Raw genomic sequence first — 26,132 nt, forward strand, 5'->3', positions numbered from 1 at the left:
GAGTCATTCTGTGGGATTGAATCAGAAACGTCAGAGCAACATGTAGAGATGAGGCCTACAAGAATTAGGAGGGATGATCGAGACGTTCAAACTCTCATTGATTGGTTTGCTTGCCATGAATCATTTCCTAAAACAAACGTGATTATGTCTATTAGCAGTGGCACAATCGGGGATAGCAAAGTCACTTGTCACATGGCTGAAAAGATGGGAAAATTAGTGTGTCTGAAGTGTATGTCTAAAGTTATCAACCAGAACTTTGGAAACCTACACTTAAAACGTAATGATGCGATAGTTTCTCTTGCGGCGGTGACCAGCAGTGTCAAAAATCAGGGTGTGACTATGGCAATAGATCCATTAATGCTATTCAATATGAACTCTCTCCTGTACCATTGTCTCTTTTCTCAGAGGAAGGCATGCGCAAAGGAACGAAGTCTATATTTTATCCATCATTCAACCCTCTACCAAATAATACAGAACTGGGAAGCAGTAAAATACACGTAATTGATGGAGGATATTTACTGCACAAAGTGGTATGGGGTCGTGCTCAACCTTTTTCAGTAATTTTCCAGCAATATGTCAGGTATGTACAAAATCATTATGGATCCAATGCAGTAGTGGTATTCGATGGATACCCAGATTCTATGGAAAAGAAAAGCACTAAAGGGGTGGAAAGAGCACGGCGTGCCAGAGTTACAACTTCTGCTGAAGTTTTGTTTTTTGAAAGCATGCACCCACAAGTGCCACAGGAAAAGTTTCTGGGAAATGAGAAGAACAAGTCTCGTTTTATTTCACTACTCAGAACCTCATTTGCACGATCCCACATAACGACAGTACAAGCTGAAGAGGATGCTGACATTCTCATAGTGAACACGGCAAATTCATTGTCATTTCAACATGATGTAGTCATAATCGTTGGTCAGGATATTGATCTGCTGGTACTCCTCACAGCTCTCTCACCTCCCAACGTATATTACCAAAAAGTTGGAAAAAATAAATCACCTAACGCGTTGTACTCGAACAAATGTTTTAAACACCTTGAAATAGTTGAAAACATTTTATTCCTTCATGCCATAAGTGGTTGCGATACAACTGGAGCTCCGTTCGGTCAAGGCAAACACAAATCTTGTAATATTCTTCTCAAGAACCACTCAGTGAATGAACTTGTTCGTGTATTTCAAGACCCAAAAGCAAAGACAGAAACGATCACTTTGGCTGCCGAACAACTATTTGCACTTTTGTATGGCGGCAACGAGAAATCAAATTTGGAAAATTTAAGGTACATCATTTTTGTCAAAGGAGTAAAAAAGAACAAATTCAATTTATCCAGGCTACCACCCACCAAAGATGCAGTCCAGCAAGACGCTTCAAGAACATACTTGCAAGTGCAGACTTGACTTGGTCACGATAAAGATCCGACAGAATGGGGGTGGAAAAAGGATGCTGTTGGGTTACTTACTCCAGTAACAATGTTGAAGGAAGCTGCACCTCAGGCCTTGCTGAACTTCATATCATGTCAATGCAAAAAAGGTTGCGCTGGAAAGTGCACCTGCAGAAAGTCGGGTTTGAAATGTTCCTTACTCTGCATTCATTGCAATGGCAACTCCTGCGAGAATGCTGTAGAAGCCTTTGTTGATGACGATGACGAGGAATATGATGACCCAGTCGCCACAAATTTGGGTGATGAGACAGATGAAGAAGCTATTCAGGGCCAGAAGTAAGAAACTATAGTCAAGTGCTCGTACTTCTGTCTAAACTGATCTAACATTAATTTTATTTTTTGTTATGCTGACAACTTTACTAATAAAGAAAAGAATGTCAATAAATGTTAATTTTACGAAAATACCAATTTTTATCTTTTTTATGTACCTTATCATCTTAATTGTATTAATAATCTTAAATGTATGTTGTGATTACGTTGATAGGCATGTCAGACCAAGCTGCGAGCACAAATGTAGTGGCTTGGCCAATTTTAGTGGTCTTCCCATTGGGAATGTATGGCGACCGATATGCTGAAATAGTCTATTTACTATATTTACATCTAGGTCTGACACAGGCATGACGATTGTTGTCAACGTATATGTTCTTAGAACAATAATTGTTAAAGAAAAATAAAATCAAGGAATGCCAAGTTTAAAACACCTAACCTCGGTTTCAATTTTTGGCCTGGTTTTGGTGGATTAGAGTTTGGATACGTAATAGAGATAAAAAATATAAATTATATACCTATTTCTTTAACGAAATTTTATTTTCTACAAAATTATTACCAATAAATTTTTCACAAAATTGTACTGGAAACGAGGTATTTATAAAAAACCAAACCTAGTCGCGCAAAAAACTTGTTTTTTCAAAAATATACGCACCTGTACGACTTTCTACCTCGGTACCTATTAGAGATAGAAGAAATTTGTTTTGACAAAAGTTGTAGGTTATTTTATGTTCTATTATATTTGTTAAAATACTTTAGCCGAAATTTGTATTGGAAATGAGATATTTGGGAAAAACTAGATTTTGGCCCGATTTCGGCCAGTTTTTTCAAAATGGCGGCGCGAGCACAGGTGTGCCAAGGTCGGAAATTCAGATTTTACATCAGGGGATCAGTTTATATAACATATAAAAAAATTGGGACTACCGGAATTACTTCGATCGCGAATCGCTAATTGCACTGGCCTAATAGATAAACGCGAATTTCTCAAAAGTCCGACTTAAAAATTATTATCTGCACAGATGTTTGTCTTTTGACTATTACTGGGTTTGTAGATATAGTGAGTTTCTTTTATAGAATAAAGAGCACCCAATGAACAATATTCTTCAAAATAAAATGAAATGTCGTGACACAAACGACATCAAATTCATTATATATTATAAATCATTTATACATTTTTCACAAATTTCTTTTAAAAATTATAAATAAACATGCAGGATTTTCTTTCTTGGCCATAATCAAAATCAACGTCTACTAAGAAACACCGAAACTTTCCGCATTCTTTTGCAAATAACCAACTTAACCTTTTCCCAACCTCTTGTGCGAATGTGTGGACTATATACCAACCACTGAGTGGCAAGCTTCCGGACATATTTAGCGACAGCCCCCAGAACTTTACAAAAATTCTTAAATAGCGTGTTTTAACTTCACTTGAACTTTATAGTCTCTTGTTTTTTTTGCTTTACGTACCGGTCTTACTAAAAAGCATGGTGAAAATTGTATGCATTTGATTAACGAACGTGTATGTGAAAACACTACTTAAATAGAAACTGACATAAAATAGTTCGTGGAAAGATATATGCTCAGCCCGTGCTGAGGCCTACATATATGCATGTCATCCTCAGCACGGGCAAGCCACCCAGTGAGGCCAACATTACTGGAAAACTTGAAATGTAAAAAATATTGTACTAAATAAAAAAAAATGTTTACATAGCTAAAAGGGGTTGTTTATCTGCTGTATAAACTTGAAATTTCTCTAAGAATTTCGGAATATTTCCAAAGTATTTTAATTGTGCTATATATTTCTTCTTTTAAAAGCGTCGTAAAAACATATACCATATTAATAAAACTAGATAGAATTAGCGTTTAGTTTTTTGTATTTTGTGTTTTATAAATTGGAATATTTTAATTTCAAACATAAAAAAATGAAAAAAAGATGAAAAATTGAGAGAATGCGAAATTTTTTTTTTTTTTATGTATGTATATATACATAACAAACAATACAAAATAAAATTAACATTTTCCTGTCTAACTGGGAAGGATTCCCGTTTCAGGACAGCCAAATTGTGTATTTAGTACATAATATTCTTACAATGGAATGGCGATGCTGTCAAAACAAATTTTGAGAACATTGTTGACTGCATTCGAAGTGACAGGATGGTTTCTTTATCCTTGATAGAATCGCAAAGATGTAATTTATTACCAGGGTCAATTTGGATAACATTAGTAATTGCATTCAGAACAAATGAATGGTTTCTTTCGGGACATCACAAGTCTGAGATTCTTTCCAGGGCATTTTGGAGAACATTTACAGTTGTATACTTAGAATTTCTACATTTATAAATCAGTATAAGACATACGAATCCTATAGTACTATATTTTAAGAATTTCTTAGGTGATAGAAATTATACATTACTAGATCAGAATATACGCAGTATGACATATGAATTTCTAATTTTAAAATTTCGAATCTTTATTTATTAAATGGCTAGTCATTATTATACAGTAATCGAAATAAAACCGCGCAAAAGATTAGTAAATTTAAATTTAAATAATAACAACAATGAAGATCAAGTATTAGGAACAAAAATAACCATTTTTAAACTTGAAATAAAAAGTGACTTTAGATCCTTATCTTTCTTAAGTATAAAATAGCCTTTTGAAAGATAAAAATAAAATTTAACATAATATTATCAACGCTATAATATATATTTTTTCTATCTAAGTACTTAAATAAGTATTAAAAAAAAAAAAAAAAAAAAAAAAAATTAATCACCGTTCATATAAGATATGTGAGTTTGTGTTAGCATGAGTTCGCTCTCGACTCACCCCGTGTCCAGAAGCCAATTGCTAACCCATTTTTGCAACGCGCTAGCACTTTTCAATTTCCATGCATCGGAAATGTGGTTGAACACTTTAGGCCGTAAGTAGGAGTATTGTCTTTGTGCATGTGATGTGTTTATAGTGGGTGGAGCTACTGGATCCCTCCTTGCATGACGGGTGTTGTGGAGATGATCAATGGATGAATAGTGGTGTCGATGTTTTTGTGTGTGTAAAATAATTTTTCTTATATAAAGTTGCCGCACATCAAGAACTCGTACCTCTTTAAATAATAGATCACTGGGATACCTAAATGGTTTCTTAAGAATGACCCTTAGAAGTGATTTTTGTGCTTTTGCTAGAGGGTCAAGTAATGTTTTTGAACATCCTCCCCATCCAAAGGATGCATATCCAGCAATGAGTTACACAAGGCATGGTACATTTGTTTAAGATCTTTTACGCTAAGAATATATCTAACAGACATGAATAGATGAGTAAGTTTTCTGATCTTTGTGAAAGTTTCGTCTATATGTTCGCCCCATCTCAGAGATTAGTCTCTGATAACTCCTAGGTATTTGATGCTATCGACAGATTCTAAGATAATACAATTACAAGTGGTTCGGTCGTTACAGTGGCGTTTAATGGTGTTAATTTAAAAAAAATATATTTAGGAAATCTGCAAGAAAACTGTCACCTCACTTTTAATCTCGTTTTTACAATAAAAAATTATAAAGGATTATTATAATAATTCCCAGAGAATAACTACAAAAAAACAGATTTTGAATTCATCGTTAACGCAATACGAGTTGATTTATATTTACCTACACAATCGAAACACATTTGTGTTATTAGAAAAGATCACTCTCATAGAATTCTTAATAAACAGTCAATTAATGAATAATATGTCCGAAATAACCTAACTTAACTTTTTCAAGACCGGAATTTCACGTGTCAGTGTGTGAAAAATCCAACCTTGCCAGTTCTTTCGGAGCCCAGTTTCGGTTAAAGACATTTTTTATTAGTACCAATTTGAATCTAAAATTTCACAGTCTTTATACAATGTGTAACAAAAAACACCGTTTAACAAATGAGAAGTGTTTTTTTATTAGTAAACCTGTTTTGTTTTAGGCGTATATTTTATTTTACTTATTTATTGTTAGGTTGGTATTTGTATTTTTTCCATTTACCCGTATCTGTTGTGCACAAATAAACTAAGATAAAATAAAACAGATCATTAAGTGAAAACAGCAAAATGTTGGATTACTGCTTTTTCGCAGAATATCGATGATATGCCTGTGTGTAGTTTGGTTGGCGACGTTAAGTGCGTCACGCCTTTTGCCTGTCGACCCCCCACTTTACAGACGCAGGGATGTACATTGTACATAGCCCCCCAGGCACAGACTAAACACACAGTTATTTTCCTAATAATACTTTGGGTCTTGCTTTTCTTGCGCCTTCTACCTACCAGTCTACGTAGTCAATCGGAATGTATGCTTAAAAAAAGCGGGCTGGCTTAAAAAAATAAATAACAGAAAAGAAAATAAAATGTCATCTCTAAAGCAGGAAATTGCGTTAACTTAACATTGGCGTTCGTGAAATTTGCACGTTTTTTCGGTCTGTTATTACCAGCTCAATTAAATTATGTTCAGTTCTCTATTCTATTTGTCATTTTCAGAATGAGCTATGAAGCTTGAAATACAAATTTTGTTTTTGTCAAATCTATTTTTCAATTTTCAGTGAGTAAACATATTTATTAAAAAATAAATAAAAAAATGGGGCAAAGCCGGGTGATAACTACTAGTAATTATTTGCGCATTTTTTATGAAAATTTCATAAATGTTTGTCAAATCACAAGACAATTTTTTTATTATCGCACACAGCACTTTAATTTTATAACACCTTTCTAGATGTCAGCTCGTTTCTTTATTTAAACAAATGTTATTTTTCTTTAGTTTGGTCGCCCCTCGACGACACGGTGCTAATTTTCATCACGTAAAACAACTTAAATTAAATAGAAAGAAATGTCTCTGGAAATAGATAATCCTCACACTCGTAAGAGAACTGCGAAGAAAATCTAAAATAAGAAATTGTCGACCGAGAGACAAAGTTTTTTCAAGAATGTGTTTTTAGCACCCCAATTGAAAAAATATATTTATCGGTGAAATTATTGCCTCCCCTAGTTGAGGTTTTTTTAGACTGAAGGAAATAGGGGAGGGGGAGGATAAGTGAAAATGGGAGGTTGGAATGTGCTTGGCTATTCAGATATAATCACTAAAGATAACTAAAGCCATTTGAAAAGTTTCATCAGGGCGGTATTATTATAATATAAGTAAAATGAAAAAAAAAACAACAGATTATGATGGGCGTAAATTTACATTATTACAAATGACCATAAATTAAGACCATCGACATCCAAATTTGAAAGTCTGTGGTTGGAATACAAATTTGTCATCTATAAATTAAAATTTCTACCTAAAAATTCATTTTATGTTAGCACAGGGTAAGATTATTTTTTTAATAATTACAATTTACTAACAACAAAATGTGAAAGTCACCTCTAAAACGGACTACATACAACGATATCGATTCCTGTATATGCCATAATTTAAAACAGTAAAATATAACATAGTACACAACCTTACTAGATATTTTCTATACTTTTGATTTAAAAAAATCAGTTTGGTTGGGTGTTTTGGCCTCAAATTCAAAATTTTAAGTTTTGTATGAAAAGGTCGCGGAGCCGTTATCTTCGACTTTGGAGGTTAAATGTACTGTGTAAAAACCCATATGAATTAAATTATTTTTAATGATCCCTCGTGGTGTTTTCAAATCATGGCCTGTGGGCCTAGAGCCAAGAAGTGGCGGCTCGTGACTGTTGAATGCTAATATTACAAAAAATTGCATTATTGATGATGTTAAGCTCAATTATGTTTTTTTTTGAAAATTCATTTTTTTGTATGAAGATTTTCAGGAAATTTCAGTTTGGCCGGATTTCCTGAAAAACTTCATACAACAATCGAATTTTCGAAAAAAAATTAAAAAATCGTTTTCAGCTACAACAACATCAATCATGCCATTTTTATAATGTTAGCACTCTATTACACCCAAAAGTCACGAGCCGCCACTGATCAGGGGACGCCAACAAAAAAAAACAGTTGGACTTTTAACGTGATCGATTTACAATGAGCTCTGACATCTTAATTGGCAGAAGGTTGGAATAATATGGACCCAGAGTGGATGATACTTTTAGTATCGCACTGGTGTAAGAACACCATTCAGAATAAAAACGTTGCTTGAAATGGTTTTGATCGTGTTTGGTGACCAGATCTGAAGAGCTAGGTACTTCCCCACCTTCCCCATCTCCTTCCTCTCCCCACCACCTTCAGCCTCTCAACATACCCCGATTGGGGATGCCATAGTCTCACTGGCTCCAGACGGTTCAAAGCAGTTGGAAATAAATAAAAAAAGCCTCCGATTACAACGATATTAACTTTCACGAAGGGTTTGTATATTTGTATCGTAACAAACAGTGAATAGTATGCCAAAGTTAATTATTTCCTAAATCACATCAAGGCTTCTAGATAGATGCGTGTTGTGTTAAATATAATTATATTACTATACATTGTGCGTACGTCGGTAATAAAGTTATTATACGAACACGAGTCCTGAATAACGTGATATTAAATATTACATAAACCTTTTTCTGTAGTAGGTAACCACCGCATTCTGTGGCGCTTTGGATTAATCGAATCAAATAATCGTGGTCAGCGTTAATGATACTTTTCTTTATCTGAATATTATAGTAGTTGAACCTGTGCTGAACTAGCCCGATTAAGTACTCGTTTTTCGAAAACGTTTTGATGTGAAACATCTTTTGGCGCGTGGCAAGTCGGGACGACGCTCGTCCATGGAAACGGGACGACGCTCTTCCCCGGAAGGAAGCATTGTTCGTCCATCCTAGTGACTCGTCGACTTTTTCCGGCCGCCAAAACTCTGTGCGGTATATTTGCTTCAATTCTCACAAAATTGACAATGGATCTATACTAAATCATGAATTTTTAAATTTGTTATTCATTTCTTTGTGTACATTTTTATAATAATAAAATAATTGTTTTATTGACCAAAATATAATGACTTTTTTACTTTAATTTTCACTTCTTTCAATAACAATCAATTCGATGTTTCACATCTGCCAGGCGTCCCGAGACGGCTATTTTTTCCTTATTGAAATTACGGAACAAAAAATATTTTGTGTCATCTTTTTTTAGTAAAAAGATTATTATTATTACGAATGATAAAAATTATATATTGCTTTGAATATTCGAATAGTTTGTGTGCAAATATCGTGATGTTCAAAGTGTTTTGCTTTTTCTGACAAAAAAATGGATTTTTGCTTTATAAAAAAGTTTAATTATTTTTCATGAGGAAAGGACTTGCAAAATGAGAATATTTTTAAGCCGTATTCAGATGGTAAAAAAGAAGTCTTGAATATTTGTGTTGCTAATGACAGTGACTTAAAATGAGACAGCAACTCATTAACTGGAAATTTATGTGGCTCTAAGGAAATACTAACACAAAAAATTCTACGTCAGAGTTATTTTTACATAATTTTAATAACTTTTTTTACCCATATATGTCTGCTGGGTTTTTTTGTTCTTAGAGTTTTAGGATATACTTTAAACATTACTTCACTTATTTATATTAAAGTACGTAAAGTAAAGTAATTTAGTCATAAATATGTATTATTTCATCATTGAAGATACGATTAGTCACACTCGAACAAAAATTAAAGTGATACAGAAATGAGAGAAAACGATTTGGTTGGACTTGGGAATTGAACCTATTCTTCTATATATACCTCTGCCTTGCTGGGAATTGATCCGAACACTGAGCTGATTCAACCATAACAAACTTCTGTCATTTTTAAAACTATCATACTTTGGCCAAGAACTACGAACACAATCATAATTTTCTTAACGCATATTTTTTTAATATTTCAGAAAACCCCTTTGCTGATCCAAAAAAATATTCATATTTTTTCCATAGTTGAAATAATATCCTGCTGACTTCTCTGGTTCCTTACCACTATGAACAACTGAGGAGAAAGTAAGTATGAAAACTCACTAGTGTTCAGCCACAGCCAAGCTTTACGAAAAACGAAGGTCTGAACATTCCACTAATATCTAATAAGTATAGAGGCTAAACGCTGGAGTATTGTGTACCAATGATTTTTAATAAACTAAAAGGAAAATGATAAACCTAGCACTGAAAATGTTTGAAAGTGGAGTGTATAATTAAAATCCACGTATCTATACAACTTTATTATTCATATTTTTCATTAATTACACAGTCTAAAACAGTAATCCACAACTTTTATTCTGAAAACTATTGATTCTACTAGTATTACACAATGCAAATAATAATTTTCAATTTTTTTAATGCAATATGTACTGTTATGTTCCTTAAATAAACACAAAATGTTAAGGCGATGCACTACGTCGTGTAATATTTTAAATTGAGCCGCTATCAATAACAACCCTTACGTAGATGGCGATAAGGTTTAAATTCCCGCTTAACACCATCCGCCTGTTTTGATTTATTCAAGAAAAAAAACATGGCCAAAAAGTGCCTTTTATTTTATTTTGTGGATGTTCAAGCATAAATATTTAATTTTTTCATATTTCATATTTATTCATTTTATAAATAACTTCATTTGCCACATTATACAATAAAATCATAACCGAAAATGGGTTCGTAAGTAGGATATTTTGAACTTTAAAGCAGTTTTCATAGGCATATACATAATTTTTTTCTGGGCTTATAAAAAGACACTCGTATAAAAAAATACTCGATTAATTCAATGGTCAAGATGTATTCTACTCGCAGTGTTTAATTAAAGCATTTGAAACATTTCTAGGAGACCAAATTTTCAAACCAAAAACACATGATTTTTCATTACTACGTATGGCATCGCCATAAGGTACAAGCGGCAGACAAGTAACCGTGTGTCAGCTTTGCCGGACTACCCTTGCCGGAAAAAAATGAAATTAATAAATTGACTTGTTTGGGTAAGTATTAAGTATACTACCGATGATTTGGTCCTGGTAGAAATGTACATTGTAGTACCTACCGAATGAGGGCCAGGCCAATGTCATATTTTTAAGATTTTAAGACCAAGGGTGGTTAGAACTTTAACTGGGGCAATCAAAGTTTTAATTAAAAACCAAGTTTGTAATGGTGTGCAGATTATCATTAGCCGGGGTTGCCTATTATGACTTTTTTAATGAGTATTTTTAAGGACATTAAAGATACTTAACGTAATTCCTTGCATCGTAATAAAAATATTTATTAGGAAAATATCGTTCGTAATAAACTCTTTTTTTTTATGGGAGGTCTAGAGGAAAATAATATCCCTCTGGGCCTACGTCATTTTTGGGGATGCTGTTAGGAGGAAATTTTTAGAGAAAGGAAGGAGATGAAGTTCTGAGGAAGGAAAAATGTATGATGGGTCAGTGTGTCTGGCTGGAGAGGTCATAGGGTAAACCGGCTTTCCCAATCCGGCCTGCCACGCAGTTAGTGGGCAGATACATCCGGTGCCAGGGCCAAGACACTGGACAGACCTCACCCTATGATCCTTAATCAACAAACTTAGCTAACCACTTGAGGTGACCGGTATTACAATGGAATATGCTTCGAGGAACTAGCGTCATTGATCCCTTCGGCACCGGTGCATGGTCAGAAAACACGCGAAACGCGCGCTCAACATATTTACACGGTTGACATTTGTCGTATAAGAACGTGCTGTTTCTACGACTCATTCTAGAGTTCAACAGTTTGGCTGTGGAAAGATTTTACTGCCTCTGTGTTTCCTCCCTCCTACCCATGTTCAGACCTGTTCACTCTTTCCTTTCCTCACGCAGCATCCCCAAAGATAACATCCTCTCTATATATAATATCACCAAGAAGTTTAATTAAGCTTTCATATTCATTTATGTTATTTTTATTTTTGTATTTTATTATTTATTGTTTTTTGTCGTAATTCATTTGACGTTATCTGAAATGTGGAGAAACTCACTTTAGGTTAGGTTAAATATATAAAATTATAAAAACCGAATGGCAAAATACTATAAGAATGAAATTTTTTTAAGGGAAGTATACACAATAATGAAACCTAAAATGTAAAAAGAATTAGATTGTCTCATACGAGAATAACAGTCACAGAACTGCTTAACGTGTAAAGAACTAAAAAAATGTCTGAACTATACCTGTACATATGTAATAAATAAATAAAAAATAAAAAATTTCAGATAGACGTTTTGCATTACTTAAATTATATGTTAGAAAGATTTTTAGAGTGGAAATTGTAGGGACCCGTTATACAACATCACACCGGGACACACTAAGACAACTATAGCCACAAACAACTCTAAACCATAACTAAACATTTAATTGGACACTAACAGCCATAGAACTTAGAACATCGCCGCAAATAAAGATTTTGATTTGATTGCAAAAATTCCCCAAGGTCGAAGGTTCTATAAAATCCGAACCACTTTCTTCCATTCTCCGCTCTAAGAACGATTTAATTTATATTTTTATTGCCAGTTGAAATGCCATTCATTTTATGTCCCCCGTCCCCAAACCGTAAGATCTTTTGCCCATTTTAAGATAATTCAAGATCGGGACTTACATATGAAGCGGAAGGTTTTGCCAAGTCAACCCTGACCAACTCTTCAGAACTTTTGGTATTTTTAACATACCCTTCCAATGTACCCTTAGGGTTATAAGACCAATCCATGACGTAAATATCCCATTTATTTCGCCATCTGTGAAGTTAAAATGAAAATAATGGTCGATCGTGACAGTATTTCCCAAAACCTTAACACAAATTTTCAAATGAACATTTCTTTGAGAGTTATGTACCTATTGTTTTAACTGTTAACAGAATATCTGTTTGTGTGTCCTACAAAAAACTTGTGAACGCTTTGACGTCATGGCGAAATAAGCATTTATTTTTTTGAAGTGAAACTTCTTTACCCGCGTCATGCAATTTCGAGTACCGGAGTAAAACCAACTCATGACCGAAACGAAAATGCGGGACCGATTAAAGTTCATTTGATCTAGTCAAAGTTTTGAAGTAAAATATAAATGCTTCTTAGCTCATCTCGACAACTGGCGTTGGTGGTGTAATGGTCAGCGTAGTTGCTTTCCAAGCAGTTGATCCGAGTTCGATTCTCGGCCATCGCACATAATTTTTTTGTTTTTAACGCCTTTTTTTTTTCAATGGTTGACCATAATATCAATCCACTAAGTAATATTTTAGGCCTGTAGCATACTTGAAAAGTTAAAGAATGATATAAAATTTTTTATGATGTTAACGATAAAAAAATAAAAAAAAACATAAAATTACCATAAAAAATGGGCCAACGGCACGCGGTGTTCCCAAGCGGTCACCCATCCAAGTACTGACCGCGCCCAATGTTGCTTAACTTCGGTGATCGGACGAGAACCGGTGTGTTCAACATGGTATGGTCGTTGGCAAACGCTAAACAATATTAATTTCTATTCTACCTGCCAATAAATATATGAAAATTAGTATAAAAAAGCCCTAATAATACTGAAAACATTAGCAAGGTGTGTGCGACGTTGATAAAAATAATCATTACATACGCGCTTGAAAAAGATCGTAATTACATCCATAACTTTGCAGGAATTTTTTTTTTCAATGGTTGACCATAATATCAATCCACTAAGTAATATTTTAGGCCTGTAGCATACTTGAAAAGTTAAAGAATTTTATGATATTATTAATGATAGTAACGATAAAAAAATAAAAAAAAACATGAAATTACCATAAAAAATGGGCCAACGGCACGCGGTGTTCCCAAGCGGTCACCCATCCAAGTACTGACCGCGCCCAATGTTGCTTAACTTCGGTGATCGGACGAGAACCGGTGTGTTCAACATGGTATGGTCGTTGGCAAACGCTAAACAATATTAATTTCTACTCTACCTGCCAATAAATATATGAAAATTAGTATAAAAAAGCCCTAATAATACTGAAAACATTAGCAAGGTGTGTGCGACGTTGATAAAAATAATCATTACATACGCGCTTGAAAAAGATCGTAATTACATCCATAACTTTGCAGGAATTTTTTTTTTCAATGGTTGACCATAATATCAATCCACTAAGTAATATTTTAGGCCTGTAGCATACTTGAAAAGTTAAAGAATTTTATGATATTATTAATGATAGTAACGATAAAAAAATAAAAAAAAACATGAAATTACCATAAAAAATGGGCCAACGGCACGCGGTGTTCCCAAGCGGTCACCCATCCAAGTACTGACCGCGCCCAATGTTGCTTAACTTCGGTGATCGGACGAGAACCGGTGTGTTCAACATGGTATGGTCGTTGGCAAACGCTAAACAATATTAATTTCTACTCTACCTGCCAATAAATATATGAAAATTAGTATAAAAAAGCCCTAATAATAAGAGAGAAGAATACTAGAAGTTTCACTTCTGTCTTGCGTAGGCTTGACACACCCACTTTTTATTTTTTGTTTGGACAGTAAGTTGGTTAAGACTCTAATAACGGGGGTTTATTAATTCCGACGAATTCGTATTATCTTTTTTTCAGACCGATACCCATGGACTAAGTTATTTACATAAAAGATTAAAACAAACAGTATCTACCTTAACATTAAAATATTTTATGTAAAACGGTTTTAAAACATATGTGCTAAGGCATCATATTTTATTTTTTTAGACGACGAATTAATTGCTTCCCAAGGTTTGGAAAAGTTTGGAAACATCTGACATTTTCAGTAATACGTTTATCAGAATTAATTAAAGTAAACCCCGCAGAAAGATTAATTTTCTAGGCCTGTTCGGGCAAATTCAACCCTAAGTCCGTCCAATACGCAGGGCCGCTCGCCGAAATTATTTTTACACGTTTTCTTCACTTACGTCGTTAAGATTCCAACTTGGCAGGGTATTTATAGAGTTTGAAGGTTGAGGTGTAAATTTAGTTTGTTGTAATGCTAAGCATATTCTCGTGACACGTATATATTTTCTTATACTATGTATTTTTCTTCCATTATTTTTTCCTCTTAATAAGTTATGTTTTGGCACGCTTACAAACCTTACATAAAAAAATGAACATACTTACCAAATTTATAATTCACACAAATAAATATGTACAATGTGACCTTAGAACGGGTACCCCAGTAAGTTCAAATTCTTTTCAGCAGTTGTAAAAAAATATAAAAAAAAATTGTCTCTAAGAGTGAGCAGTAAAGTTATATATATTAATACAACCCTGGTTTATTCGAGCTCTTTTCCGAATAATCCAATACTTAGCGACCAGTGAAGAGTTTCTGTGAGGAGAAAATCAAGAACGCAAGATATTTCCGTCTTCGTTAAATACCGAGTTTGCAAGGGAGGACAGTGGTTTTAATTTGGGTGCTTACCGGAAAATGGCAGTACTGAGAAACGAAATAATGTGCCGATATTTGACTTTCCCCTTCAGAGCGGAAATAATAACAATATTTTATATTATCGTTTTAATTGCAGCCAGGTTGTGTGGTGATTGCAATAATATGTGCACAATTTTTCCGCTATTTAAAAAAAGAATGCAGTGCAAAACATTACAAATGCATGTAACGAAAGCTGTAGAAAAAATATTAACTTTAAAAGGTATGTATATTAATATGACGTAACAGTATTAGTTTTTGTGATATCCTTAATATTATTGAATTTATTATATATATATATATATATATAGAATAATGTTCTCGGTTTACCCGCGTAAAGCAGTCCTTAAAAGGACTTTTTAATTTCTGACGTTTCGGACAGATCTCACTGTCCATCTTCAGAGGCCTTATGTCCTGAATTTCGTCTCAAACTGAACGCTTTCGCGTGTCTGTTCGGTCCAGAAGTCAAGATACAAGTGTATCTTGTATCTTGTATCTTCACTTCTGTATCTATTTTCTACATTGCATCTTCTATTTCTGTGTGCTTTATTTGTATAATTAATTTTGTGAAATTAACCCAACAAACTAACAAACTGCTTTGGCAGTTTAGCAGGTGCTTGTAACGAAGAATAAAAAATAAAAAAGCTACCCGTAGATGGCACTGGATTAGTCTATTAGGTTACTCGTAGATGGCGTTATCTTTCGAAAATACATTAAAGGTGACGAGAACCTCACGGTCAGGGTCCAGATTATTCTAACTGCTTGCTAATTAGGATATCAGAGCCATTGTCAATCTATCACAATAAAAGTTCAAGTATTTTGTTGAAGCCGGAGATTTATTGAATTAGAGGGTTGTGAAAAAAACCCGAAGATACAACAGTTACTATTGTCCTAAATATTATAGTGAACAAATGGTAATATATTGAACATTCTTACTAAAAGATCCCATTTCTCTTTTTCACAAAGCTCTTATTTTAAATTCTATATTCCATACGCTTACACATCCAATATAATGTTTACTGACATTCATACCTTCGTGCAAATAGAAATGTTTAAAAATGAGTTGTTCATCTTGCTAGGTCTTTTCTTGAACCTAGCGATCGTTCAGATCCTACACATCGTGAAGGACGTAGCTGTAAACATTCGTAAAATATAGTGGAAGCGCTGCAGTTACACGGCAGCCCAAATAATATCATATGCATGTTATTCAAGTACACTTGTAATAACTCATTGTACGTGGTTCGCTTGGTAAATTGTTGATGTTTTTCATTGAGCCGGTGATAGTAAAGAGGACCCCTTGAGCCCGGAATCCTTAGCCTGGGCCCAGCCAAGTGACCCTCCGGGTAAAATTGAAATAATTTGGTTAAAAAACCCATTAAAGCCTCGTCCGGAGCTTACAACTCGCAAAAGTTAAAGTCAGGTAAATTCATATTTTGGCGAGGCATTAACTCAAAAATTTTGAACCGTAAAATGATAACAAATTGTTAAACTCGCGGGCCTCGAAAATGGCTGCCTCCATTCACTTAAACTGTTCGAGGAACCAATAATAATTTGAAAACTGAATTTTTCAGGTGATTTCCCAATTTCAGGGAATTTATGATGTGCAATTCCGCTAAAAACTTCGCAAAATTTTGGTCCGTTTTTCATTTATCTATTGGCTCATTTCCTAGTGATTATGTCACGTCTTGACATTGTTCTTGTCACACCGTTAAACAAGATCATTAGATTTCATATCACTACCATTTAAAAAGGGGGAAAAATTTGTTGAAAGGGTGGTTTTTGAGATATAAGATTGGCATTTGACAGTCTGAGAACAAGTCCCCTTTTATCAAAACTTCAAGGTTCTTTGAAATGAGTTGAACAAAAAACTCCTATAATATGACTGCAAGGCATGACACTGGCAAAGGGACGACAAAAGTAGATTGAATACAGTAGAATTGAGTTGACATGATGAAATGAGATATCCCTGAGGGTAGCGTAATAAACCAGATTGAGAAATGAACGCGATTTTGACACGTAGATCGGATGAATGGAAAAATAAGTATCAAAAGAATGTATGACGTGACACTGGATATACGGAGAATTTGAATATACTGCCCAGAAAGACACGACACGATCAAGCGACTAAATTTCTGGAATAATTCGGTTTAAAAGTAGTAATGATGTTAGCATTGTATTGTTCCATCCTTTCGGTCTTAAGGCGTGATGGTTAGTAAGTAAGTTAATTAGACGTTCATCATGCATTTTTTATGAATGTTGAAGAAGCAAGGAGTGTGAAAAACTATCTCCGTTTACGAGAGAAATGTTTTTTGGCTCGCGTCCCCATATTGCTAAAAAAATATCATTTTATCTTTCATCAGTTGAGATATTTATTATCATGTGATTTTTAATGGTAGTGAGATAAAAGCTCTCAAGAGAAATTTTGCCAGTGCCCCACCTGCTACCCACGATGCCTACGTACATGTTAGCGTTAACGTAGATTCATGATTAGGTACATCCCATGATGGAATGTAATGTGAAGTACCTACGCGTGATGATTACCCGTTCCCACATTTCCCATAATGGGATTACGTCTGCGTCTCAATGAGAGCGGCTTGAGAGAGGAATAGGAGAGGGATGGGAGAGGAATGAGAGAGACGAGAGAGGGATGAGGGATGGCGTGTGGTTGATGGCATGTCCTCGCCAGCTGTAGGAAGGACGCTAGCCGAAATAAATTTCTGACACCCCTGGTGGAGATGGAACAGGTTTTTCAGATCTCCGGTTTTAATTTCCACGTCTGTCTGGTGGCACGTTTTATGGGCTTCTCAAGGGTTGGTCTGAACACACAGGGCTAACAGACGCGGGAGGTAAGCTTTAACGCTTATCTTCAGTATATTGATGGATAATAATGTCTAATTGGATAAATTCCAAGAAATTACCTGATTAGTGCTTTTGACCAAAACCTCCTAGATCACAGGAGGTTTTGTTTTATTTTTGACAGGCTTATATACAAATTGAAGAGTGACTGTTCAATGTGGCAAGATTCCAAAAAGAACGTTTCGAGACAAACAGTATTATGCCCGTTTTCATCATATCTAGTGATTTTTTATGTTAAAGTAAATTTAGACTAGTCATAGTCAATAAAGTGCTTATCGAAATGACGAATTTTAAAGACTGGCCTTAGTCCTTAGTCATCCAGCAAATGGCCCTAAGTCAATTAATGAGTATATATTGATAAAAAAAAAACAATCGAAGAATTGTTTTAGTGTTTACAATTTTCAAATATACTGAAATGATCGATAAAGATAAAAGTAATTTAAAAAAAATGAAAACGGTTATCTTCATTAGAGTTTCATGTTTGCCTAGCGAAGTCCTGTTCTAAATCGACCGTTTTGCATTTTGTCGGTCTTTGAATTTGTTTGTGCGTTCTGTTTATCTTTTTGAAAATATGCTACATTCAGTTTATTATTCAAACAAGCATAACTTTGACTAGGTGACTAACTGACTAAATATCCCATACTATTAAAAATACGTCCAACGCTGGCCGCTAGAGGTGCTAGCATATAGACTTCGACATTTCTTTCAATGGCGGCAAATTTAATTTATTTAGACTTTCTAATTTGTATTTTGATCAATATAAGTATAAAATATCCAAAAATGTTTGAGAGTGTTTACAGTTTACGCATGTAATGATAACAAACTACAAATACACTCCAAGTCGTTTTCAGAATGACATGAAACGTTGACAGGATGGTTGGTGAAATATAAAACGAGCTTGTTAAATCCTAGCAAATAAAATGATCTTGAAATAAAATCTAAATAAGAAAGAAGCCATCAAATACAGAGTTAATATAATAATATTTTTTCACGTACAAGAAAAAAAATGGAAAAATCGCACGAAGGTTATGTTTTTTTTTTTATTTCTCTAATTTATCAACGTAAAATAAAGAATTTGTCGCATACAAATCCATGAAATGAAACCAAGGCGTAGAATGTTGCCACCAGAATGTATAGGAAATGTCAGAAGTTGGAGATATATCAATATTACAGGGAATTTGCTTTGACTTGCTTTGAAGGTTCAATAATGATTCTTTTTCAAAAGTGAAATCGTCATGTTTGTTTTGGACTTCCTTATTAGAATTTTTTCTCAATATTGTGGTACCTACCAGCCAGAAGAAATTAGACCAGAGAATTTTCATTGAGATATTGACGTTTCTTTTGAAAAATTGTATAGTTCCTTTTTAATTGTTTTTAATGTTACATAAAAAGATGGATTATAATTAAGTGGGTAGGCATTTAAGTACCAACTTAAAAATCTTGATTTCTTAGGAAATTATTGTTTTGATTTATTATTATAATATATATTATAAACTCTCTAAAGAAATTTTCTAAATGTTATTAAAAATCTTATTAAATTCCGTTGCATAGTTTAGAAGAACACAGCGCACAAACAGACAGACACGGATAGTGTCTTTTTTTATACTATTTAGAGATTAAGAAGAAGCCAAAAGCCAAAAATGTGTATATTCTTGGTATGCCTTATATTATCACGAATGTAGGGAATAGACATTAAAATCCCTTGACAAACGGAGTCTAGAAACGTTTAATTTCAAGCACAAAAATAATTTTTTATTTATTTTGAAAATAATTTAATTAAAAAGCAAAAAAGTTAATCAAAGGAAACTGTCACAGATAATCTTAACTATAATACTGTATTTTTTAAAGTTGTTTCCTTTACGGGTTCATACATTTACATTGATAAATATTTTTTTAGTAGTTTATATTTAAATTTTTTATTGAGTAATTTTTTTTTTTTTTTCATTTGTATTCAACTCAAGGAAAACCTTCAATTTATCTAAAGCATATTTTTTGGTATTCATAATGTAAACCAATTCGTTATAAAGATTAATCAAAATAGTGAGCATTAATTTAGCTAAATGATGAATCAGCGCATCACAATTTTTAAAGCTTTGAAGAAAATAGATTAGTGAAAAATGTATCGTGCTGGTTATGCAGTTAATAATTCTTTGATGATTCTGAACACAATGGCATTCTTACTTTGAAATTCATAAAAATTTTCTTAGGCCACTTTCAAAAGTCACTCTTCAATTATTATCAATAGCATTCTTGCCAGATATCGTAGCAGTATTGGATCACGCTGTGAATGCGTGATAAATTTTAATGTAAAGTGTCCAAGATACGTTATTATTTGCTTTCGATACTTTAAAGTTAGCTTCTCTGACAATATTGACTACCCGCCTCGAATATTTCATGAAACTGTTGGTAATGATTTCAAATAATGTAAAATTTTCTTGACAACAGTATCAATTAATAAAATTGTCTTAAATGTTGCGGATTGATGGATCTGACAAGAAATCTTAATTTTCAGAAGGATCAATTTAAACATTAATTTAAAAAAAAAAGTTAAATCGTCAAGTTAATATTGAATCTTCAAATATTATTTGATAGTTTTGAAATATCGTCAACCGGAATTTTACGTTTTCATTTTTCAATTTTTGCTTTACTTGACAGCATTCAGTTCATATTTCAGTAAAAATGGATATGATTGCCTAACGTGTTTGACATAAGACACCGAACTTTTGTAAGATATTTTTGGACTATCTCTTATTATTAAAAAACAACCCTACGATGAAAAATAATACAACTTTATCATAAAAATTGAACAGACAATAATTTTACTTATTATTACTACTTTTAAGCTAGTGAAGAACAGAATAACAGATTCAAAACGGGATTGCAGGCCTTATGAATGAAATAAAAAGGTTTTCCGATAAACTTTTAGTAAATAACGAATATATTATTACGAAGGCGGAATACGTGTTCATGAAAATCCGCTTATTTTTACACTACAACGAAAATTCTTTGTATAGCCATATTATCAAGACCAATCGATAAAACATTTTTAAATTGGTGTTTTATTTTATTTATAATTAGAGAAATAAATTAATTACATGTAAAATCATATTTACATTGGGTTTTTACATATTAAGCTTGTGTTTGGAAGAGGAGTGCACAGTACATTATTTTAGTTATTTATAAGGAATTAATAATATCATAGGTAATTACGTGTTGTAGTAAGTCCATTATAGTGAGAAAGTAAAAAAATAGTTAAATGTTTGGTAGATGTGATATAAGTGTAAGTAGTTAAAGTAGACAAGTAATATACTTTATACAGAAATTGGGTGATATGGGTTTTTTTAATAGTAATTCACGTTTGTAAGTTTGTCTTTAAAAGATTTTTCACGCTGTTTAAGTTTGGATTTTGTTATTAAAGCATCTAGTTTCTTTAATTGTTTGTTAGTAAGGCTTTTTAATTTATCTTTAGGTCAAAAATCGGTTTCTCCGTGTGATATTAATAATATGTCTATATATCCCCATCCAATTCTAAAATTGTCCAACTGCAAAAACACTTTTAAAAAGAAATGGTGAAATCTAGTTTAAAATATCTAAAACCATTTTAGTATCAAAGATTTTCACTATTTGACTATATAGTAAAGAAAATATCTTTGGATTTCATTTTCGCAAAATCATCTTTAATGCAGTTGGTTCACTTTAAAATTGTGCTCCCCCTATTACAAAGCATAATAATATTATATACACAAAGTGGTGGTGTAAGGTTAACGTGCGGACCCAATTACTGAAAGTGTGTATTTATTTTGATATATTTCGTAAACACCTCAATTGAACAAATTGTACCAATTGTTCAATCACCTATTTTATAATGAAGCCTTATAGTAATGTATGTTTGTTAAATTAAGCTTGTTGGGAAGGAAAATGATTATTCTATAATATAATTTAATACAATACGGAAGGTAATTATGCGGGTAGGCATACCGCTAAAATGTTATAAGCTATATATATGTTTACGAGAAAGTGAGGGAAGGTTACAACAGAGCTCTCGGTGACATGACAATACACACATACTTACAAAATGTCTGTCATTAATAGATTTATTTAAGTAATCATATCTAGTTGGATTTCTGCGTTCTCGTGGGCGATGAACATTTGAATGTGGTTAATGATAAAGTATGATTGATGACGTGCGAAATGATTTTGATGAAGAGCGTAGCGTGATTGAGGAAGTGAGAAGAGTGATTGATGAAGTGAGAAGTGTGAATGATGAAGTACAGAGTGTGTCTGATGATGAGGTGCAGAGTGCATTTGATGAAGTCTCGTGCTCACCAGCAGTAGGAAGGCAGTCTCTAGCAGGGAGCACTTGTTAACCGGCTGGCACTTGAATATGGATATCCCGAGGGGCAGCAGCAGTGCGGCGCGTGCGCAGTCCACCAGCGCTTGGTGGAACAACAGGCCCTGAGACCATCTGCAAATAGACAAGCAAACAATACAGCATTATTAAACATTCATCAATCCGTTCCCGGTGTGCTTATTCTGTTCTTGGTGCAGTATACAAGGGGTTAAACTGGTTCTCTGGGGAATTTATTCAGAGGTAAGATCTAGGTATAAGTACTGCGCATAGCTTCGTTGTTTTGGTTACAACAGAGCTCTCAGTGGCGTTACAATAGATTATATCACATAACTTAAGTATTTCTCATAGAAAATTATGTCATTTAGATAAGGCAAGTTAAGGTAAGGTAAGGAAATCATAACATTATTGAGAATAACATTTCAGTTTTGTAGAAGAACAGGCCAATAATGATATAATAACAGAACTTGAATAGAACTTTCGCAGAACTTGAAAATCAACTTGAAACAACTCGTCCTAAATATGGGTTGTTTCACAGAATTTGAAAAATTCACCAAATTTCAACGTTCATTTGCGAGTTCTGTGAATGTCCTATTTAAGTTCTGTTATTATATTACTATAGGCCAGTTACTAGACAGAACTGAAATAATAACAGAACTTGAAAATTAACTTTGAAATTTGAAGAATTGTTCATATTCTGTGAAACAACTCGTCCTAAATAAGAATTTTCTAGGCTATCTCTAATAGGCTTTCGAAGGCGAGCAGTTGAAATAGTTGAACAAACTTCCAAAATCCTAATTCAGTGAAATGGTTAGGATTCGTTTTGTCTTTACTGTTTTGTTTTCTTTGATTCATTACTGTCATTAAGTATAAAATGTACCAATTTTGTCGTTGGTATCATATTACTTTAATGTTGCCTGATTATAGGAAGAACTGTTTAAAATAATACATTTATCCCCTTACTTATAAACGCGGAGTAAATTAATGTAACACGGCGTATTTATTTATTTATTTTTTTTATTTATAGAATACATGATAATACAATAATACATTTTCTTACATGTGATACATTAAATCACCACACTAGGCGACTGCCTGTCTCGTGGCGACCAATGGTATATAGTTAGTATGTGAGGTCTAGTGTTAACATATGAATTAAATATTTATACATGTTTAAAGTATGAAAGATTATATTAGAATGAATTATAATGGAAATAGAAAATATAAAAATGTTAAAGTAGAAAGCAGAAGACAAAAAGAAAAATAAAAAGAATAAAGAAGAAATAAAAATAAAATAAAAACAAAAAATTTAGAAGTCTAAGACATGCTATTATGCAGGAAAAGATCAAATAAATAACTCTCTTTTCTGGTTGTGTAAGTGTACATGCATGTATGAGCGCGTAAATACGCGTGTACACGCATACATCCACACACACACTTATTCATATTTATAGATGCATACATATTCATACAAAGATATACAAATATATACAAATATATATGTATACATACATACATACACACATATATACACATATATATATATATATATATATATATATATATACACATATACATATATACATATATGTATGCACACATACATACACACATATACACATGCCTACTTGTACATAGTTGTTTATTCACTATCTGAGAATGAGAAACAAGTGATTAACACTGTCACAATCATTAATCAAAAAGTCATCAAGCGCCTTTTTGAAAGTGTGATATTTGGTTATTGACTTTATTTCAATTGATAAATTGTTAAATATTTTAGGGGCAAGAAAGTTAAACTGGGACTGTGCCATTGAAGTTTTTGTTGCCGGAATAATATAGTTGTATTGGTTCGAGTATCTTGTGTTATAATTTGAATCGGATATATATTTTTTTGTAAATTTGAATTTAAAATAAGAGGTAACATTTTTTACATATAAGGATTTTATATTAAGAACTTTAAAGTCTTTAAATAAGTCCTTCGTTGGTTGTATATAATGTGCTTTGTAGATAGTCCGTATTATCAATTTTTGGGCTTTTATTAGTGGATCTAGTACAGTTTTAGAGCATCCTCCCCAGACAATTATACCGTACGATAAAATTGATTGACACAGGGAAAAGTATACTGTTTTTAGTGTGTTTTTGTTTAATATATTTCGCAATGATCTGAAAATATATGCCAGTTTCCTTATACGGCTCGTGGCATTAATTACATGATCTTCCCATCGAAGTTTATTGTCGATTATTACGCCCAAGTATCTAATTGAATCTACTCGTTCCAGTGCGTTGCATAGACAGCTAGATAAATCCCTACAGGAATGTATTTTTAGTACATGATTAATTGACGGTTGATTTGGATTATTTGTGCTAAATGTTAGGTATTTTGTTTTACTTATATTTAATGTGAGTAAATTATTATCCAGCCATTGTTTAGTAATTTTCAAGATTAGTTCTGCTCTATGAAAAGTTTCATCCCATGTTTTACTTTTTATTACTAAGGCAGTATCATCGGCAAAAGTGATTATATTGCCATCAATTTGTAATCTACATAAGTCATTAATATATAAATATGAGAAAAAGTATAGGACCGAGTACGCTGCCCTGTGGTACACCAAAATTAATTCTGGTAGGTTGAGACGATTTTTGTGATGGTAGCTTTATACATTGCTTTCTGTCTGTCAGGTATGATTTGAACCATTCAAATGCCTTATTTTTTATTCCGATTTTCTGTAGTTTAGCTAGAAGGATTGGACGAGAGACTGTGTCAAATGCCTTAGCTAAGTCCAGAAATATTGCCAGACATTTATCACCTTTATCTAGGGCTTGTGTTATGTGTGATGTTAATTCTAGAATAGCTGAGTCTGTGTTTAGCCCTTCTCTGAACCCATGCTGGTTTGGCGAGAGAATGTTGTATTTTGTAAGATGGTCGATAAGTCTTTTTTTTACAATTTTTTCTATAATTTTGGACAGTGATGATAAAATGGAGATAGGTCTATAGTTTGAAATATCAGTTGGAGTTCCAGCCTTAAAATTTGGTTGAACCAGAGCAAGTTTGAGTTTATTCGGAAATACGCCTTTATTGAGACTGAGGTTAATAATATGTACTAGTGGTTGATTTATAAAAGGTTCAATAATTTTGAGTATGTTTGAGGATATTTTGTCATGATTACATGAATGGGAGGGCTTTAATTGTTTGATAGTTTGCGTAATTTCAGTAGAGTTAGTGGGGTTAAGTGTGAGTGAATTATTTGTTTCACAAGCAGAGTTTTTGATTTTGTCGGCAAGAGAATTTTCATCGGTTGATGTCTTATTTAAGATTTGTGATGCTAAATTTTTTCCGATATTACAAAAATATTCATTTATATGATTGGTCACAGTGTCAGGGTCGTCTTTTAGGGAGGTTTCTAGTCCGTTGATATTTAATTTATTGATTGGTGGTATTGATTGGTTAGTGTCAGATATTTCTTTAATAATTTGCCAAATTTTTTTATTGTTATTGCCGGCTCTGAACAATTTTTGTTTATAATAGTTTTCTTTAGTGATTTTAATGAGATTGTTACACATGTTTCTGTATTTTTTATAAAATATTTGAGCTTGTGTATCTGGATTTTTAAGTAAATTTTTGTGGTATAAGTCGGAACGGTGAAAAACTTGACTTACCTATTAATTACTGCGGCCTTTGTATGTTTAAAACCAAGCTTAAGGCCGGCTTTACCATACAAACGTTGAACGTGCGTATAAAAATCTAATTAGGAAGACGGTAGTGTATTAAGTTGGATATTATTCCTCTCTTGTATATAATTCTTTAAATTTTTTGCTTCTACAAGACGTACACGGAGAAAAAAGATCATATTAAAAAAAGTGACAGCATGCCATCTTCTTGATAAAATAATAGTCATTCAGAATATTTTGAGAACACTTGTTCTT

General features: G+C 33.1%; 1 protein-coding gene and 3 non-coding genes across 11 annotated transcripts in view; all 4 read right to left on the minus strand.

Annotated features, from left to right (window-relative positions):
* LOC149426892 (uncharacterized) overlaps nucleotides 1–26,132 on the minus strand; it is a 298,356-nt gene that overhangs the window by 176,801 nt on the left and 95,423 nt on the right. For all 8 annotated transcript variants that reach the window (XM_089634013.1, XM_089634015.1, XM_089634007.1 and 5 more), the window contains exon 4: nucleotides 22,187–22,325. In XM_089634013.1, coding sequence (XP_089490139.1) covers nucleotides 22,187–22,325 — 139 coding nt within the window. The remainder of the gene's footprint in view (nucleotides 1–22,186; nucleotides 22,326–26,132) is intronic.
* LOC149426895 (5S ribosomal RNA) lies at nucleotides 12,944–13,062 on the minus strand. Its single transcript, XR_016303314.1, has one exon. It is a non-coding gene; the product is annotated as a 5S ribosomal RNA (ribosomal RNA).
* LOC149426896 (5S ribosomal RNA) lies at nucleotides 13,386–13,504 on the minus strand. Its single transcript, XR_016303316.1, has one exon. It is a non-coding gene; the product is annotated as a 5S ribosomal RNA (ribosomal RNA).
* LOC149426897 (5S ribosomal RNA) lies at nucleotides 13,828–13,946 on the minus strand. The gene has a single exon (XR_016303317.1). It is a non-coding gene; the product is annotated as a 5S ribosomal RNA (ribosomal RNA).

This window comes from Hesperophylax consimilis, chromosome 1 (assembly GCF_061612785.1).
Source record: "Hesperophylax consimilis isolate HC1 chromosome 1, BYU_Hcon_1.0, whole genome shotgun sequence".
In the NCBI taxonomy this organism is placed as follows: domain Eukaryota; kingdom Metazoa; phylum Arthropoda; class Insecta; order Trichoptera; family Limnephilidae; genus Hesperophylax; species Hesperophylax consimilis.